This window comes from Schistocerca nitens, chromosome 8 (assembly GCF_023898315.1).
Source record: "Schistocerca nitens isolate TAMUIC-IGC-003100 chromosome 8, iqSchNite1.1, whole genome shotgun sequence".
Lineage (NCBI taxonomy): Eukaryota > Metazoa > Arthropoda > Insecta > Orthoptera > Acrididae > Schistocerca > Schistocerca nitens.
Genome location: NC_064621.1, coordinates 595,280,020 through 595,298,717, shown reverse-complemented (window position 1 = coordinate 595,298,717; position 18,698 = coordinate 595,280,020). Strand labels below are relative to the sequence as shown.

The window sequence follows — 18,698 nt, the reverse complement described above, 5'->3', positions numbered from 1 at the left end:
TCCTTGTTTACCTACTCATAAGAATACAAACGGAGTAATAAAAATGAAGAACGTAAGTTACGTTTGTAATTTTTCTAGAAGTCTGAATATAATAAGCAGTTTGGTTGTCTGAAGTCCAAGTAACGAGAGGAGAACAAATAGTGGAAATTAACCTGTTTCACACTCCTGCCTACCTTTACCTCCACAACCTACAAGTCACTGTTAAGTGCTGGGAAGAGAATACTCCCCAATATACCATACAGTAGAGAAGGTTGAGAAGGCCACCCATCCACACTGAGTTTCTGAAGCTCACAATTTGCAGCATTGCCCGCAGAACTGGCCGCAGCCCTTGATTCTGTGTCAGGTGGAAGGACCTGAACCAGAAACGTTGAGGGTTCTGTTACAAGTGAGGCTGCAACTTTCTGGACTTCGGCAATAGGGTTGAGAACTGTAGGGTCCCCCTAAATGGGTCAGGTGTGCACCACACAACAAAGTCTGCTACCAAGGGAGCTGACTTTGTGAAGGTGCACACAAGGGCTTTTAGATCAGGTGACTCTCCATCCAGTCCATATAACAATAGCTGTAGAAGACACAGAAGTATAATTGTAAGAATGCCCCCCAGAGGTGAGAGTACTAAACTTCCTGAAAAGCAGTGAAGCTCACACAACAATAGGTACAGAAAGCTATTTGAAACCTGAAATTGGTACCAATGAGATTTTTTGAGGAAAATTTAAGTGTATACTGAAAGGATAGGCTAATGGGAAGTGAGGGTGGTGTATTTGTCACAGTAGATAAGAACTGAGAGAGAACTTGAAGCTGAATGTGAGACTGTTTGGACAAGAGCCAGTATCAGGAGTGGGCATAAAATGGTAATTGGATCTTTCTATCACCCACCGGACTCACCTCATGATGTAACTGAAAACCTTAGAGAAAACTGTAGTTCACTTGTACATAAGTTTCCCAAGCATTTTGAAATGATCGGTGGAGACTTTAATCAACAAAGAGTCAATTGGGGAAAACTATAGTTTTGTTAGTGGAGAGCATGATAAGACGTCCTGTGAAACATTACTAAAGGCTACAAAGATATACACATTCAGTAAATTAGATGAAAAAGCAGTAGTGTCACATCTCAATGAAGAACTTGAAACACAGGACTAAAGTATGTAGAGGAAGTTGGCTCAATGTTAAAAGGACAGTTGACCATGGACTAGGTAGACTGCTGCCTCACAGTTTGCAGCATTGTTCCCAGAGTTGATTGGGATCATTTGGTTTGGAGCTGAGTGAAGGGTCTCAACCAAAGGCTTTGTTGACTTTGTCACAGTCTTGGCTGCAGGTTTCTAGACCTGCATTACCCTGTGGGCATTTGTAGGACTCCTAGTGATAGATCAGTGGTGCACTACACAAAACAAGCAGCTACTTGGATAGCAGAGTACTTGTGGAGTGCACATGGGATTTCTTAGGCTAGGCGGTAGTTTGACTTGGTCTGATGAACACTTGCCAGTCGATATGCAGCAAGGGAAGTCAAACAGCATTCAGCATAAAGACACTTTGACTGTCATAATTTTATCAGTAAACTGACGAAGTATTGGTAGTAAAGTTCCCAAATTTACTGCCCTCCAAGAAAGTTATTGTGCTCAAATTATTCTTGGTACCAAGAGCTGGCTGAACCTGAAGCAGAAAGCGCTGAGATATTTAGTGAATTGTGGAATGTATATTGGAAAGATAGATTAGTGGCCATAGAAGAGGGAGTGTCCATTGCAGTTCACAAAAATATTGTCTCGGTTGAAATCAAATTTGAGTGTGTCATTAAAGTTATCTGGTCATTTATAACAGGTGTAGGTGAAGCCAAGTTAATTGTCGGGTGTTTTTACTGGCCACCCGATTCCACTGACAGTTCTAGAGTTGGGTCAACAGAAGCGTCCGATCCCATCCGTCTACTTTGGCCCATGATGTAAGGATGTTATGATGTGTGACATCATTACGACACAGAGTTTAGTTTGAGTTTGTTCTGTTTGTAGATGTCGTCTTGTTGTGGTACAGTGCACATTTTAGTTTTTTTAATTGGTTGTTGTTTGATTTTGTGTGTGTGTGTGTGTGTGTGTGTGTGTGTGTGTGTGTGTGTGTGTGTGTCACAGTGTTGCAGTGTTACATGGTGTATTTGTTTCATTTGTGCTTTGGTGTTGGTAGATCTTTAGGTAAGGATATGACGATCAAGTTCAGTAGCGTGATGTTGCGGGCGGAGATGGGGAGGACATGTTGTCCTTGATTAAGTTTCTGCAGATGTTTGGATTAACAGCAGAAATTGTGAGTTGTAGTGTGTGCCGAGAGAATATGAGGTCAGGGAGAGTTCCAGAATCTCGGACCAGGGACGTGTGTTGGAAGGATAACCTTTGGTACTCCATTAGACACAGTACCTGGTTCGAGAAATCAAGGTTGGCCATGAGAGAGATTGTTTTGATGATTTACTGTTTCTGTTATAGGTCCTCTATTAGTTTCTGTGTGCATGAGACAGGAGTGAGCGAGAGGACAGTGTTAGACTGGTTTTCTTTTTGTAGGGAAGTATGTTCGGAGTAAGTGTAGTGTAGGGGTAAGTTTGGTAGGCTAGGGATGGTGGTTGAGATGGACGAGTCATAGTCTGGGAAGAGGAAGTATGAGAGGGGTAAGTCTCCAGTTGGTTTGTGGGTGTGGTGGTCGTTAGTTCGGGGGGGGGGGGGGATGGTGATAGTGTTTTCAGGGTTTTAGAGAGGCGTAGTGAGAGGCAACTGGTGGGATTAATTGAAGCGTATATTGAGGAGGGGAGTACTTTAGTTTCAGACGGTTTTTTTCATACAGGGGTTTGGGGAAGAGGGGTTATGATCGTTTAGTTGTAAACCATAGTTTACAGTTTAAAAATTACAAAACTGGGTGGTGTAGCCTACTAATACAATAGAGGGGTTTGGGGGGCAGTTATATCAGTCATAGTGAGAGGGAAGAGGTGCTCTTCTAATCTGCAACCTCATTTAGATGAGTGTTGCTGGCAGAAAAGTGTCTCTGAGCATTGTATTTTTCTTGTTTCTCTGAGCCGGCTGTTGTGGCCGAGTGGTTCTAGGCACTTCAGTCCGGAACCGCGCTGCTGCTACGGTCGCAGGTTCGAATCCTGCCTTGGGCATGGATGTGTGTGATGTCCTTAGGTTAGTTAGGTTTAAGTAGTTCTAAGTCTAGGGGACTGATGACCTCAGATGTTAAGTCCCATAGTGCTTAGAGCCATTTGAACCATTTGTTTCTCTGAGGGCAGTGAGTAATATGTACAGGCCGAGGATGGTTAATTTAGGGGTTTTGGTGTGTGTGTGTGTGTGTGTGTGTGTGTGTGTGTGTGTGTGTGTGGAGGGGGGGGGGGAGGGAGTGGTGGGTTGTAGGTAATGGTTGTGGATTTAGGTGGCTTGGTGGGGTGGGGTTGTTTCATGACTGTGTTGGAGAGCACCTATTTTGTTGCAGTTGTTTTTGAGTTGTAATGTGTGATTGAGTTTTGTTTATTTTGTGTGGGTTTTTTTTGTGGGGGGGGGGGTGCGGGGGGCATGGTAAAGTAGGGAGGGGGGCTGGGGTTGGCATTGGTAGGTTGGGGGTGGTTTGGGAGTTTTTTTGTTTGTGTTTATGTTGCTTGTGTGTGTGTGTGTGTGTGTGTGTGTGTGTGTGTGTGTGTGTGTGTGTGTGTGTGTGGCCAACCTAATGTGTAGCGCCATAATTTGTTGGTGGTAAGTTGTCGTGTTTTTGGGTCTATTGTTTGCAAGTTGTAATGTTTTGTGTGTTTATGGTGTATTGATTGTTTTTTAATTTCTGTGGGGTGGTTTGATTTTTGGGTTTTTGAGGTGTTGTGGGTTTCATTTTATTTATCACAGTTGTAGGTGTTCGTTTTTTGGTATCATCCGTTGTGGTTGACCTATATAGGTCAATAGAAATGTTCAATTCCAGTCACTTCCAATTTTTGTAGTGGTAGGTGTTTGTATTTTGGTATCATCAGCTGTGTTTGTCCTATATGGGCCAAGGGAAATGTTCAGTTCCAATTTTTGTCATTGTAGCCGTGTGTGTTTTGGTATCGTCAGCTGTGGGTGGCCTATACAGGGTGAGTCACCTAAAATTACCACAGGAAACACCTCCCAAACCACAAAAAACACTGAATAACCAATTCCACAGACCAAAAGTGAAGAGAGTGGCTGTTGTAATTGGTTAATACAAACCATTGAGAAATACATGTAAGTCTGATTTTCAACATGTATATATGTGTTTTTTTGTGTAAATGGAAACCCGTTGCTATTTTTAGCATAACTGAAAATAGAAACAAATACTTAATCAATGCTGTTTGTTCAATTCTAAAATGTTAAGTACATCCAGAGCGATTTGTTGACACTTGAAACCTCAGACATTCAGTCGCGTGTTGTAACAAACAATATCTGTAGGGCTATGTTTATGAAGACGACGCCATTTACGAGTTTGGCTCTCTCTGTGTCTGCACATCGCGCTTGCTGAATTGGCCCTTGTACTCAGAATAACTATAGTACACTGTGTTACTGGATGTCTGTGATAGTGTACCGTACACAAGTAAGAACAGTAGTACGCACAGTAGGAACGTGAGAAGGTTGCAAGTACAACAGTGTGTACAGTGTTGTAAGAACTGTGAAAATGATGTTTTCTAACTCTGAAAAGGCAGAGATGATACTCATCTATGGCAAGTGTAGACAAAATGCATCTGTAACTTGCATATTGTATACAAAAAGGTACCCAGACAGAGAACATCCAACGCGCCGCACATTTGAAAATGTCTATGAACAATTGTATGCAACAAGTATAACCGTAACACGCAAACAGGTCCTAACAAACCCATCACAGGAGAAGTAGGTGCAGTTGTTGTGTTGACTGCTGTTGCCTTGAAGTTCACGTGACATCGCTGGAGGCAGTGCAATGAGTCAAAGTAGTGTAATGCACATACTTCACCGTCACAAATTTCACACGTATCATGTGTCATTGCATCAGCAATTACATGGAGGTAATTAATAATCAAGTGAATTTTTGTCAGTGAGAATCAACAGAGAATGCATTGCAGTTCTACCTGTTTACTGATGAAGCAGGTTTCACAAACCATGGTGCAGTGAATTTACAAAACACGCATTACTGGTCCGTGGACAATCCTCGCTGGCTTTGACAGGTGGAGCGACAGTGACCGTGGAATGTAAATCTATGGTGCGGAAGTAATTGGTGACCATCTCATTGGTTCTCACTTATTGAAGGCACCCAAACAGCTGCAAAATACATCGAGTTTCTGCAAAATGATCTGCCAACATGTCCCACTGGAAACGTGTAGACGTATGTGGTATCAACATGATGGTGCTTCTGCACATAGTGCAATGAACACTAGGCTGACCCTTGACAGAACGTTCGACATGTGTTTCATAGGACGTGGCGGAGGCGTAGATCAGCTAGGCCATTCTCCTGATCTTACACCTTTAGACTTCTTTCTGTGGGGTACGTTAAAGGACAACGTGTACCGTGATGTGCCTACAACCCAGGGGAAATGAAACATCGTATTGAGGCAGCTTGTGGCAACATTACACCAGATGTACTGCGTCATGTAAGACATTCATTACACGGTAGAGTGCAAATGTGTACAACGAGTGATGGTCACCACTCTGAATATTTATTGGCCTGAAATGTCAGGACACACACTTTTCCATCCTGTAATTGAAAATGAAAAACAAATTTGTGAGTTTAACTAAATTGTCATGTTAACACACATTTTATTCTAACATATCAGTGCCGTACAGTATTCTTCAGAGAAAAAGACTAATAAAAATGTTAGTATGTGGATGTAATGTGCTGTTCAAGTCTCTTCTGTACCTATGTTACATCGCTGTTCTTCTTGTATCTCTTAATTACTTCGGTTCTCTCTGATACACACGATTAAACTGCTGAGGAGTTATTCAAGCATCTACTTTATGTTACAAATTACTCTGGATGTAATTAACATTTTACAATGTAAGAAATGGCATTGATTAAGTATTTTGTTCTATTTTCAGTTGTACTAAAAATAATAACAGGTTTCCATTTAAAAAAAAGTATGTGTTGAAAATCATAAATGGTTTGTATTAACCAATTACACCAGCCCATCCCCTCCCTATGGGTCTGCAGAATTGGTTATTCCATGTCTGTTGTGGTTTGGGATGTGTTTCCAGTGGTAATATTAGGTGACTCACCTTGTATATAGGTCAAGGGAAATGTTCGATCTCAATTTCTGTCATCATAGCTGTGTGTGTTATGGTATTGTCAGCTGTGGTTGAGCTATATAGATGAAGGGAAGTGTCCAATTCAAATTTTTGTTGTTTTAGGTGTCGGTTTTGAGGTATCGAGAGTTGCGGTTGAGCCATATAAGTCAAGGGAAGTGTCCGATTCCTGTGGGTTTTGTGGGTGTAGTAAAATGTGGTAATTTTGTGTTTTTTATCATCCTTTTTTGTGGTTTGGGATCATGGTGAGCGTTTTCTTTATGTTTATATTTAGCTTGTCCTCACTCTTAAACCCCCAATTTCCCGCGGTTGTCTCATTAGCTTGATTATATTTTTGGAGGGAGATGTTATTGTCGAATTTATATGTATTTTAATGTTTGTTGCTGTGTTTATGAAGTGATGTCATTGGAGATGCTGAGAATGGTCATTTCTGCCATATTGATGAAGTCATGGGTCAAAGCAGATGGTGGAATCGGACGCTTCTGTAATCCCCTAGAGTCATTCAAAGAAAGTCTAAGGTCAGTACCACGTATACCCAGATCATGCAATACTAGTTGGAAACAACTTTAATAGGCCGAGTATAGACTGGGATGTCTATGGATTCATTGGGCGGGGGGTGGGGGTGGGGGTGAGGGTGAGGGGGGTGTGGGCCGGGGGGGGGGGGGGTGAGTGTGCAGACAGACAGTCATCTGAAATACTTTTGAATACAGTTTTCTAAAATCTGTCTTTAGCAGCTAGCTTGGCAGCCACTACACAATGGAAATATCTTAGACTTTGTAGCTACAAATAGGCCAGACCTTATCAACAATGTCAGTATAGAAACGGGGGTCAGCGATCGTGATGTCATTATAGCAACAATGATTACAAAAGTTAATTAAATTTATCAAGAAGGCTAGGAGAGTGTTTCTGCTAGATAGAGCAGATAAGTAGTTGTTAGCATCTCACTTCTACAGTAAACTGACATTACTTAGTTCCAGTAAAATGGATGTAGTGGAATTATGGGCAAATGTTAAGCAGATTGTAAATCGTGGTCTGGTGAGATATATGCCTAGTAAGTGGGTACTAGATGGGAAAAAAAACCACCATGGTTTAATAATGAAATTCAGAGGATGTTGAGGAACCAGAGGCTGTTGCACTGTTGGTTCCAAAGGGAATACACAAATGACGACAAGCAAAGGTTAGTAGAGATTCATGCATCTGTTAAAAGATCTGTGTGTTTAGCATACAACAACTGCCACTGTCACATCTCGGCAAAAGATCTGGCAAAGGACCCAAGAAAATTCTGGGTGTATGTAAAATTTCTAAGCGAGTCTAAGGCTTCCATTCAGTCCCTCGTTGACCAGTCTGGTGGGGCAGTTGAAGATAGCAAAATGAAAGCCAAAGTTTTAAATTTACCTTCAAGATATCGTGCATGCAGGAGAACCATACAGACACACCGTGATTTGACCTCAGACAGTTTCCCATATGGACGACATAGAAATAAGCATACCTGGCGTAAAGAAGCAACTGAAAGATTTGAAAGCAAATAAATCACTAGGTCCGGATGGAATCCCAGTTCGATTTTACAAAGAGTACTCTATGGCGTTGGCAAATAAATCACTAGGTCCAGATGGAATCCCAGTTCGATTTTACAGAGAGTACTCTATGGCATTGCATTGCATTTATTGCGAATCTCTCACCCAGCACAAGGTCCCAAGCTGCTGGAAAAAAGTGCAGGTGAGTCCAGTATATAAGATAGGTAAAACAACAGACCCACAAAATTACAGACCAATATACATAGCTTCTGCTTGCTGTAGAATTCTTGAACACATTCTCAGTTCAGATATAATAAACTTTCTTGAGGGTAAGCAGCTTATGTCCACGAATCAGCATGGTTTTAGAAAGTGTTGCTTGTACGAAACCTGGTTTGCCCTTTTCTCACACGATATACTGCAAACAACAGATGAAGGACAACAGGCAGATACTGTATTTCTAGAGTTCCAGAAAGCATTTGACACAGTGCCTCATTGCAGGCTGTTAATGAAGATATGGGCATGTGGAATAAGTTCACAGATATGTGGGCGGCTCGAAGACTTCGTAAGTAACAGAACCCAGTACATTGTCCTCAACCGTGGGTGGTGTTCCGTCACAGACAATGGTATCATCAGGTGTGCTCCAGGGAAGTGTGATAGGACCTTTGTTGTTCCTTGTATACATAAATGATTTGGTAGACAGGGTGGGCAGCAATCTGCGGTTGTTTGCTGACGATGCTGTGGTGTATGGTAAGGTGTCGAAGTTGAGTGACTGTAGGAAGATACAAGACAAAATTTGCAGTTAGTGTGATGAATGGCAGCTAGCTCTAAATGTGGACAAATGTAAGTTAATGTGGATGACTAGGAAGAACAAACCTGTAATGTTGAGATACAGTATTACTAGTGTCCAGCTTGACACAGTCAAGTCATTTAAATATCTGGCTATAACATTCCAAAGTGATATGAGGTGGAACAAGCACGTGAAAACTGTGGTAGGGAAGGCAAATGGTCAACTTCAGTTTATTGGGAGAATTTTAGGAAAGAGTGATTTTTCTGTAAAGGAGATCGCATATAGGACACTGGTGCAATCTATTCTTGAGTACTGCTCGAGTGTTTGGGATCTGTACCAGTCGGATTGGGTGTCAGAGGGAAGCCAAAGATATTCTAATGTAAGTACTGTGCCAGCTTCAAACCAAAGAGGATGCATACAGAAGTAAAGAGGTATATAGTATAAAGATAAACACAACTATGTAGGAAGAAAAGATGCGTGAATGGCTAAAGAGGAGAGGGAAAAAGGAGAGGACAGAAGAGTAAATGGGAGTGAGGTTGGTTAACGTAGGTTCAGTCCAGGGGGATGGCGGGATGAAAGGATGTGTTGGAGTGGAAGTTCCCATCTCCACAGTTCCGAGGGACTGGTGTTGGGTGGGAGAAACCAAATGGCATGTATGGTGTAGCAGGTTCCTAGGTCCCTAGAATTATGCTGGAGGGCATGCTCTGCTACTGGGTTTTGGACATCTCCTAGGCGGACAGTTCGTCTGTGCCCGTTCATGTCGTAAGAGGCGACTAAAAGGAGTCTCTCACCTTTTGGCCTTTATGTGATGGTCCCCTGTAGGGTTTGACCTCCATTTTTCAAAATTTTCCCGAAGAGTGAGCCAACTGGGGAAGGGTGCCTTTCATGGTGCAATATGTCCATCATGCATTGAGATCTTTAGCCCACACTCTCATTGTGGCATTGCAGTCCTGCTCATCCTCCATCTCTTGAGCGAGGACACCTCCCTGGGTGCATTTTCCTTTACCCACTATGCAGTGTCATTTTCTGCGCCGACAAGGACCATGGAATTCTTTGCACCTCATATCCAGCACATAGCCAGTCCATTGTGGTGGGGCCACCTTGTACCCTGTTGGTTGTAGCCCCCTGACAATACAGGGATCGCTCTGCTGATGCCTGCACCATGAACTCCCCATGTATGCCATGGAGTAGATGCCCATCTCCCTGGGGCAATGGGACTCCTGGCAATGGCCATCTTGCCAGGTGGCCTTTGCTGAGGCTGGGTGGTGCCCGTGGGGAGGGTCCCTGGTTGGAGTGGGTGGCATCAGGGCGACTGACACACAATGAAGCATAGTACATCATCTCTTGCTGGTGGTCCGCTGCCAGCAGTCTCTAAGCGGGCAAAGTCTAACTTCAATCTTGAGAAATATGACCCCAAATTGTTCCCCTCCCTGGCCACACGATGGGAGGAACGCCATGTTAAGGACGGCGGTGAAGCTTATTCGCCCCGGTACCTCGTATGTACGAGAGTTGATGGGGAATCTTTCATGTCCATGAAGCCTCAGTCTTTTGTGGATCATTTGGAGGACCAGTTTGGGGAGGAGGAGGGCTTCTCCAAAATGTGCTCTGGGTCAGTCTTGATAAAAACAGCATCCTCTGCCCAGTCATGGGCATTACTCACTTGTGACAAGTAGAGGGATGTTTCTGTTACCATCACAATCCATAAGAGCTCAAATTTGGCCCAGGGTATTATGTTTCACAGGGACCTTCTTTTGCAGTCTGACAGTGAGCTGCGTGCCAGTTTAGAGCAGTGAGGTGTTCATTTTATCCGGCACATCCATCAGGGTCCAAGGAATTATCAGGTTGCCACGAGTGCCTTCATTTGGCCTTCTGGGGTGACACATTGCCCGAGAAGGTCAAGGTGATGGTCTACCACTGCATTAAGCCATATATTCCTCCCCCGATGTGGTGCTTTAAGTGCTGGAAGTTCGTTCATACATCTTCCCACTGTACTTCCAGTGTCACATGTCAAGATTGTGGATGTCCATCACATCCCAATGCTCCATGTGCCCCGCCGCTTATCTGTGTCAACTGCGGAGAGCATCATTCACCTTGCTCGCCAGACTACAGGATTTTACAGTAAGAGAGTAAAATTGTGGAATATAAGACAGTGGACAGACACCTACACTGAGGCAAAGAGGAAATTTGAGCACCTACATCCTGTGGCTATGACCTCCTCTTACACCGCTGCTACGAGAACAGTTGTCGCCCCATCAGTTCCTCCATTCCTGTCGCCTCTCGGAACCAGAAGACTACACCTGCCCCCTTGATGGTGAGGGGCATTTCCCTCCCTGTTATTGCTACACCACCTACTTCGGGAGCAGCCCCCCCCCCCCCCTACCCCCATTCCCCCACCCAAACCGTCGGGGATATCAGTCCCCACTTCTGAGCTGGAGCAGCGCAAGTCTTCTTCAGCTCCTCTTGCTAGGAAGGAGCCCATTGGGTCACTCCCAGGTTTCTGCTAGTGGGAAAGATGACACCCGACAGTGGCTGAAGAGCCCAAAAGCAGCTGGTCATAGGGCTTTACACTCATCCTCAGTCCCGGAGACTGAATCAGTGAAGACCTCCCAGCCAGGGAAACCCAACGAGCAACGAGAGAAATCCATAAAGAAGGTCCCCAAGACCAAGGGAATTTGGATGGCACCCACACCACCACTACCTACAAGCTCTGCATCAGCGGTTGAGGTGGAGATTCTGGCGTCCACTGAGGACCTAGATCTGACCGGACACTCTGACACAATGGATATAGACTGCTCAGGCAAAAAGTTGGTGGCAGCAGGTGACCCTGAGGCGTAAACTGCCTCATTGAATGTCCCGTGCCTTCCCAGTCTCACGATGATGTCATCCTCCAGTGGAATTGCGACAGTTTTTTTCCACCGCCTGGCTGAGCTACAGCAACGGTTAAGCTTCACACCTGCTTTCTGCAATGCCCTCCAGGAAACCTGGTTCCTGGCAATACGGACCCCTGCCCTCGGCAGCTATAAGGGATACTACAGGAACTGTAGCGACTATAATCAAGCATCAGGTGGAGTTTGTGTTTATGTCCTAAACTCAGTCTGTGGTGAAACTATGCGCCTTCAACCCCGTCTTGAAGCTGTGGCTGTCAGAATAAGGACAACGCAGGAAATCACTGTCTGCAAAACCCATGGGGTGGCAACGTGCTTACTGGCCCAGGAAGAGATGTCGAAACTTTCCTGTCTCAGTTCGACCTCTGCCTCTTAAAAACTGGGACCGCCACACATTTAATTGTGGCTCATGGTAGCTACTCGGCCATTGATTTATCAATTTGCAAACCCAGGACTTCTCCCATCTATCCACTGGAGAGTACATGACGACCTGTGTGGTAATGACCACTTCCGCATCTTACCGTCACTGCCCTTGTGTCAGGCCCATGAACGCCTGCCCAGATGGGATCTAAACAAGGTGGACTGGGAAACTTTCACGTCTACTGTCAGCATTGAATCTCCCCCACACAGTAACATCGATGTGATGGTTGAACAGGTGACTACAAAAATTGTTTCTGTGGCAGATAGCACCGATCCCTTGCTCTTTAGGGTGCCCCGGCGAAAGGCAGTCCCTTGGTGGTCGCCAGAAGTCGCTGAAGCAATTAAGGAGCATCAGCGATCTCCACAGTGGCATAAGCAGCACCCTTCCCTGGAGCACCTCATAGACTTTAAATGGCTCTCGTATTCTCCAGCTTATCAAATGATGGAAGCAGGAGTGTTGGGAGAGATATGTCTCGACCTTTGGGTGGCATACATCACCTTCCCGAGTCTGGGCAAAGATCAAATGTGTTTTCGGGTACCAAACCCCAACAGGTGTTCTTGGTGTTAATGTAAATGGTGTGTTATCTACCAATGCAAATGCGATTGCCGAGCACTTTGCTGAGCACTATGCTTGAGCCTCTGTGTCAGAGAATTACCACCCCCTCCCCCTCCCCCCTCCAGCCTTTCGCACTCTCAAACGGCGGCTGGATGGGAAGTCCTCTTGCTTACTACACGCTACAGTGAATCCTATAATGCCCCATTTACAGAATGGGAGCTTCTCAGTACCCTTGCTCACTGCCCCGATGCAACTCCTGGGCCAGGTCAGATCCACAGTCAGATGATTAAACATCTCTCATCTTACTACAAGCGACATCTCATCATCTTGAATTGGATCTGGTGTGTTGGCGTCTTTCCACCGCAATGGCTGGAGAGCACCATCATTCCAGTGCTCAAACCCAGTAAAAACCCACTTGATGTGGATAGCTATCAGCCCATCAGTCTCACCATGTTCTTTGTAAGCTGCTGGAATGTGTGGTGTGTCGACGGTTGGGTTGGGTTGGGTCCTGGAGTCATGTGGCCCACTGGCTCCATGTCAGGGCGGCTTTCACCAGGGTTGCTCTACCAACGATAATCTTGTGTCCCTCGAGTCTGCCATCCGAGCAGCCTTTTCCAGACAACAACACCTGGTTGCCATCTTTTTTTGATTTACGAAAAGCATATGACACCAACTGATGACATCATATCCTCACCACATTATATGAGTGGGGTCTCTGAGGCCTGATCCCGATTTTTATCCAAACTTTCCTGTCGCTTCGTACTTTCCGTGTCCAAGTTGGTGTCTCCCATAGTTCCCCCCATATACAGGAGAATGGGTTCTCGCAGGGCTCTGTATTGAGTGTCTCTCTGTTCTTAGTGGCCATTAATGGTCTGCCATCCGAGCAGCCTTTTCCAGACAACAACACCTGGTTGCCATCTTTTTTTGATTTACGAAAAGCATATGACACCAACTGATGACATCATATCCTCACCACATTATATGAGTGGGGTCTCTGAGGCCTGATCCCGATTTTTATCCAAACTTTCCTGTCGCTTCGTACTTTCCGTGTCCAAGTTGGTGCCTCCCATAGTTCCCCCCATATACAGGAGAATGGGTTCTCGCAGGGCTCTGTATTGAGTGTCTCTCTGTTCTTAGTGGCCATTAATGGTCTAGCAGCAGCTGTAGGACCGTCCATCTCACCGTCTCTGTTTGCAGATGATCTGCATTTTGTACTGCTCCACCAGTACTTGTGTTGCTGAGCGGCGCCTACTGGGAGCCATCCACAAGGCGCAGTCATGGGCTCTAGGTCACGGTTTCCAGTTTTCAGCCACAAAGTCGTGCGTTGTGCACTTCTGTTGGCATCGTACCATTCATCCAGAAACAGAACTTTACCTTAGTGACAATCCACTCACTGTAGTGGAAACATATCGATACTTAGGACTGGTTTTCGACGTCCACTTGGATTCCTCACCTTCATCGGCTTAAGTGGAAGTGCTGGCAGCACCTCAATGCCTTCCGCTGCCTGAGCAACACCAACTAGGGCGCAGATCGCTCTACGCTGCTGCAGCCCTTGTTCAATACCGCCATGACTATGGGAGTCTGGTTTATGGTTCGGCGGCACCCTCAGCATTGCATTTACTCAACCCAGTGCACCACTGCAGCATTCGCCCAGTGACAGGAGCTTTTAGGACGAGTCCGGTGACCAGCGTTCCTGTTGAGGCCGGAGTCCCTTCATTGCAGATTAGGTGAGCACAAATGCTGGCCAGTTATGCTGCACACATTCATAGTTCTCCTGCACATCCAAATCACTGTCATCTTTTCCCACCCACGGTGGCTCATCTCCCGCATCGACAGCCCGGGTCAGGGCTTCCAATTGCAGTTCGTGTCCAATCCTTTCTTTCCAAACTGGAGTCCTTGCCTTTACCACCTATACTTGAGGTCCATTCACGTACACTCCATGGTTTACACCTAGGCCACGGCTTCGCCTGGACCTTTCACATGTCCCTAAGGACTCAGTTAACCCCATGGCTCTCCGCTGCCACTTCCTCTCGATGCTTGACGTGTACCGAGGCCACGAAGTGGTTTACATCAATGGCTCAATGGCTGATGATCATGTCAGCTTCGGGGATGTCCATGGAGGACATACTGAATAGCATTCGTTGCCAGATGGCTGTAGTGTTTTCATGGCTGACCTGGTGGTTATATCTTGTGCTCTTGAGCACATACGTTCATGGCCTGGGGAGTTGTTTCTTCTGTGTACTGACTCCTTGAGCAGCCTACAAACTATCGACCAGTGCTACCCTCGTAATCCTATGGTAGTGTCCGTTCAGGGTCCATCTATGCCCTGGAACAGTCACATCGTTCAGTTGTGTGTGTGTGGACCCCAGGACACGTCGGAATCCCAGACAATGAACTTTCTGACAAGCTGGCCAAATAGGCTACGCTGAAACCATTTCTGGAGATCGGCTTCTCTGCAAGTCACCTGCCTTCAGTACTACGCTGCAAGGTTTTGCAGCTTCGGGAGACGAAATGGCATAACTTCAGCACACACAACAAACTGCGTGCCATTAAGGAGACTACGAATGTGTGGCAGTCCTCCATGTGGGCCTCTTGCAGAGACTCTGTGGTTCTCTGCCGGCTCCACATAGGTCACGCTTGGGTGACACACGGCTACCTCCTTTGCCATAATGACTCATTTAAGTGTCGGTGCGGTGCCCATATCTTGGTGAGCTGTCCTTCTTTAGCTGCTCTGTGATGGACTGTTCAGTTAACGGCTTGTTGCCATTAATTTTAGCGAACAATGCCTCATCGGCTAATTTAGTTTTATGTTTTATATGTGATGGTGGGTTTTATCATTCTATATAAGTTTTCGCACATGTCCTTTGTCCCTTTGTGTTCTGCACTCAAATGATTTTAAGGGTGGATGTTTTAATGTGTCGCAGAGTGGCTGGCTTTTCCTTTTTATTCTCATGGTCGGCCAGCCATGGTCTTCTGCTCTCTTGTTATTACCTCTTCTGCCTGTATCTTGCTTCTCTCTGTGATTTTCTTTTCCTGTTTTGTCCATAGTAGTGTTGGTTGTCCTCCTGTCATTCTTCTGGTTCTTCCTTTCTCCTGTTATTGTGCTGTATGTCTCCTTTCCTTTCTTCTCTCCATTGTGTAATTATATTACCGGGAACATGGGACCGATGACCTTGCAGTTTGGTCCCCCCCCCCCCCTCCTCCCCCCCTCATTTAGCCAACCAATCCTATGTATCGTGGTCATGAGAACAAGATTAGAATAATTACAGCATGCATATAGGTATTTAAACACTCATTCTGCCCACACTCCATATGTGAATGGAATGGGAAGAAACTGCAATAACTGCTGCAATGGGACATATCCTGTGCCGTGCACTTCACGGTGGTTTGCAAAATATAGAAGTCAGTGTTGACGGAGATTAGGGGTTCTTCCTGTTGCTTTGATTTGTAGAGCTTGGTAAGACTGTGGTTCTGTATGTTCTGTAAGTAGTGTAAGGTTAGGAAAACTTAGTCAGTTTTAACTTTTTTACTTTTTGCATTTATATTTTTCACAGTAAGTAAGTGTTGAGCACATTGTTATTTTGGATGCTGCGTGATTAATGTTTAAACACCTTTCCTTACCTTGGCAGCATCCTGTCATCAAGTGAAAATATAGATTTGGAAATTCAATATAGAATTAATCTCATGTTGGAGCATCTGTTCCCAGACTGAGATGTCAAGTATTTGATAATTATGATGTCAATGCTGCAAGAAAAATCCTCGTATACAATTCATTTGTAATTTCCACCATCCATTTATGGCTTTGAATCCTGGACATGTTACAGATGGCATCTAAAAGCTGGAGCACTATCACCAGTGATTCTGCATAAAATAAGTCTAGATAAAGCACAAATGTCAGCATCCTTGAAGAGGCACATATAACCAATATAGAAGCAATGGTTTTAAGATGGCAGTTACTATGGGCGGGGCGTATAGTTCCCGTGCCAAATAATCGTGTTTCCATACAAGTGTATTACTTTGGGTTAAGGGTAGATGAGATATAATTAGGAGGTCATAGGAAACCATCTAAGGACATAATTAAACCTAAAATGAAGATGTAATTATTTAATTGGATAGATAAAAAATCTAATCACGAAGCGGTGGGAGAACACAAACAGGAAAGACTGTTGTGACTGGCAAACGTTTGGAGCCAGTGGCTCATTTTTCAGGCAGAAGGGTTAAAGGGGAAGGAAGAAGGGTCAAGGAAAAGGACTGGAGAGGTCTAGGAAAAGGGGTAGATTTTGGGAAAGTCACTCAGAACTATGGGTCTGGGGAAACTTACCGTACTGGATGAGAAGGAAAGACTGATTGTTGGGGACTGCATCAGACGAGATTTGAAAACCTGAGATCTTAAAGATGGAAGACAGGGTAATATGCAAGAAAGAGATTACTAGTAAAACATCGCGCACAAGTTAATAAGAGTGAGAAGCTCAGTGCATTGTACGTAACAGAGGCGGGAGGGGGCGGAGAAAAATAGCCGGGACAATGGAAGATGTACAAAATTAAAACGGAGTGAAGCAAAGAGTAGTTACAGTGAAGAAAAGCTGTGACAGAAGAAATTAATGTAAATTAAGGCCAGGTGGGTAGCGAGAACCAAGGACATGTTGAAGAGCTAGTTCCCACCTGCGGAGTTCTGAGAAACTGGTGTGTGGGGAAAGAAAGAATCCAGATGGCACCTGTGGTGACACATACGCTGAGGTCACAAGTGTCATGTTGTAGAGCATGCTCTGTGACAGGTTATTACGAGTTGCTAGTGTATAACCTCTGCCTATGCCCATTCATCCTACTTGATAATATGGTGATAGTCATGCTGATGCAGAAGGCTAAACAGTGTTTACATAATAATTGGTATATGATATATGTTGTTCGCAAGTGGCTCTCCCTTTGCTAGCATACGTTTTGTCAGTTACAGGCTATTGTGGGTGGTGGTAGGAGGATGCATAGGGCAAGTCCTGCAGCGGGGACAGTCGCAGGGGTAGGAGCCATAGGGTAGGGAGCTGGGTACAGAAGGAGCATACGGTCTGACAAGAATATTGCAGAGATTGGGAGGGTGATGGAAAGCTATTCAAGGTGTGGTGGGCAAAATTTCAAACAGAATGGATCTCATTTCAGGGCATGATTTTAGGAAATCATGACCCTGTCGAAATAGCTGATTTACACATTCCAGACCATGATAATACTGAGGTGTGCTCCAAAGCTGTTTTTTTGAGAGATCAGCAGTACCAGGGTTTGTTGTTATGGCCTGGGAAATCTGCTTTTTAACTAAGCTGGTGGGGTAATTACATGCAGTGAAGGCTGAGGTCAGAATGGTGGTGTATTGCTGTAAAGAGTTTGCAGCCGAACAAATACGTTTGTCTCGTATGCCAAGGCTGTATGGGAGGGAACATTTGACATGGAATGGATGGCAACTGTCAAAATGTAAGTACTATTGTTTGTGGTAGGTTTAATGTGGATGGAAGTGTGCAGCTGGCCTTCGGTGAGGACAAGATCAACATCTACATCTACATCTACATGGATACTCTGCAAATCACATTTAAGTGCCTGGCAGAGGGTTCATTGAACCACCTTCACAATTCTCTATTATTCCAATCTTGTATAGCGCGTGGAAAGAATGAACACCTATATCATTCCGTATGAGCTCCGATGACCCTTATTTTTTCATGGTGATCGTTCCTCCCTATGTAGGTCGGTGTCAACAAAATATTTTCGCATACGGAGAAGAAATTTGGTGATTGGAATTTCATGAGAAGATTCCATCGCAGCGCTAAACGCCTTTCTTTTAATGATGTCCAGCCCAAATCCTGTATCATTTCCGTGACACTCTCTCCCATATTTCACGATAATACAAAATGTGCTGCCTTTCTTTGAACTTTTTCGATGTACTCTGTCAGTCCTATCTGGTAAGGATCCCACACCGTGCGGCAGTATTCTAAAAGAGGAAGGCAGTCTCCTTAGTAGGTCTGTTACATTTTCTAAGTGTCCTGCCAATAAAAGGTCTTCGGTTAGCCTTCTCCACAACATTATCTAAGTGTTCCTTCCAATTTAAGTTGTTCGTAATTGTAATACCTAGGTACTTAGTTGAATTTATGGCTTTTAGATTAGACTGATTTATCACATAACCGAAGTTTAACGAGTTTCTTGTAGCACTCATGTGGATGACCTCAAATTTTTTGTTATTTAGGGTCAATTGCAACTTTTTGCACCATTCAGATATCATTTCTAAATTGTTTTGCAGTTTGTTTTCATGTTCTGATGACATTATTAGTC

The 18,698-nt window shown here is 44.6% G+C and overlaps 1 protein-coding gene across 2 annotated transcripts in view; it reads left to right on the top strand.

The window, feature by feature from the left end:
• Positions 1-18,698, top strand: part of LOC126198443 (protein lethal(2)k10201) — a 91,578-nt gene that overhangs the window by 426 nt on the left and 72,454 nt on the right. The window contains exon 1 of one of the 2 annotated variants that reach the window (XM_049934766.1): positions 14-52. The exons of the other annotated variant lie outside the window; for it this stretch is intronic. Within the exon in view, the coding sequence (XP_049790723.1) occupies positions 44-52 (9 nt within the window). The 5' untranslated portion in view covers positions 14-43. Of the gene's footprint in view, positions 1-13; positions 53-18,698 lie in introns of those variants that run through there. 2 annotated transcript variants of the gene reach the window in all.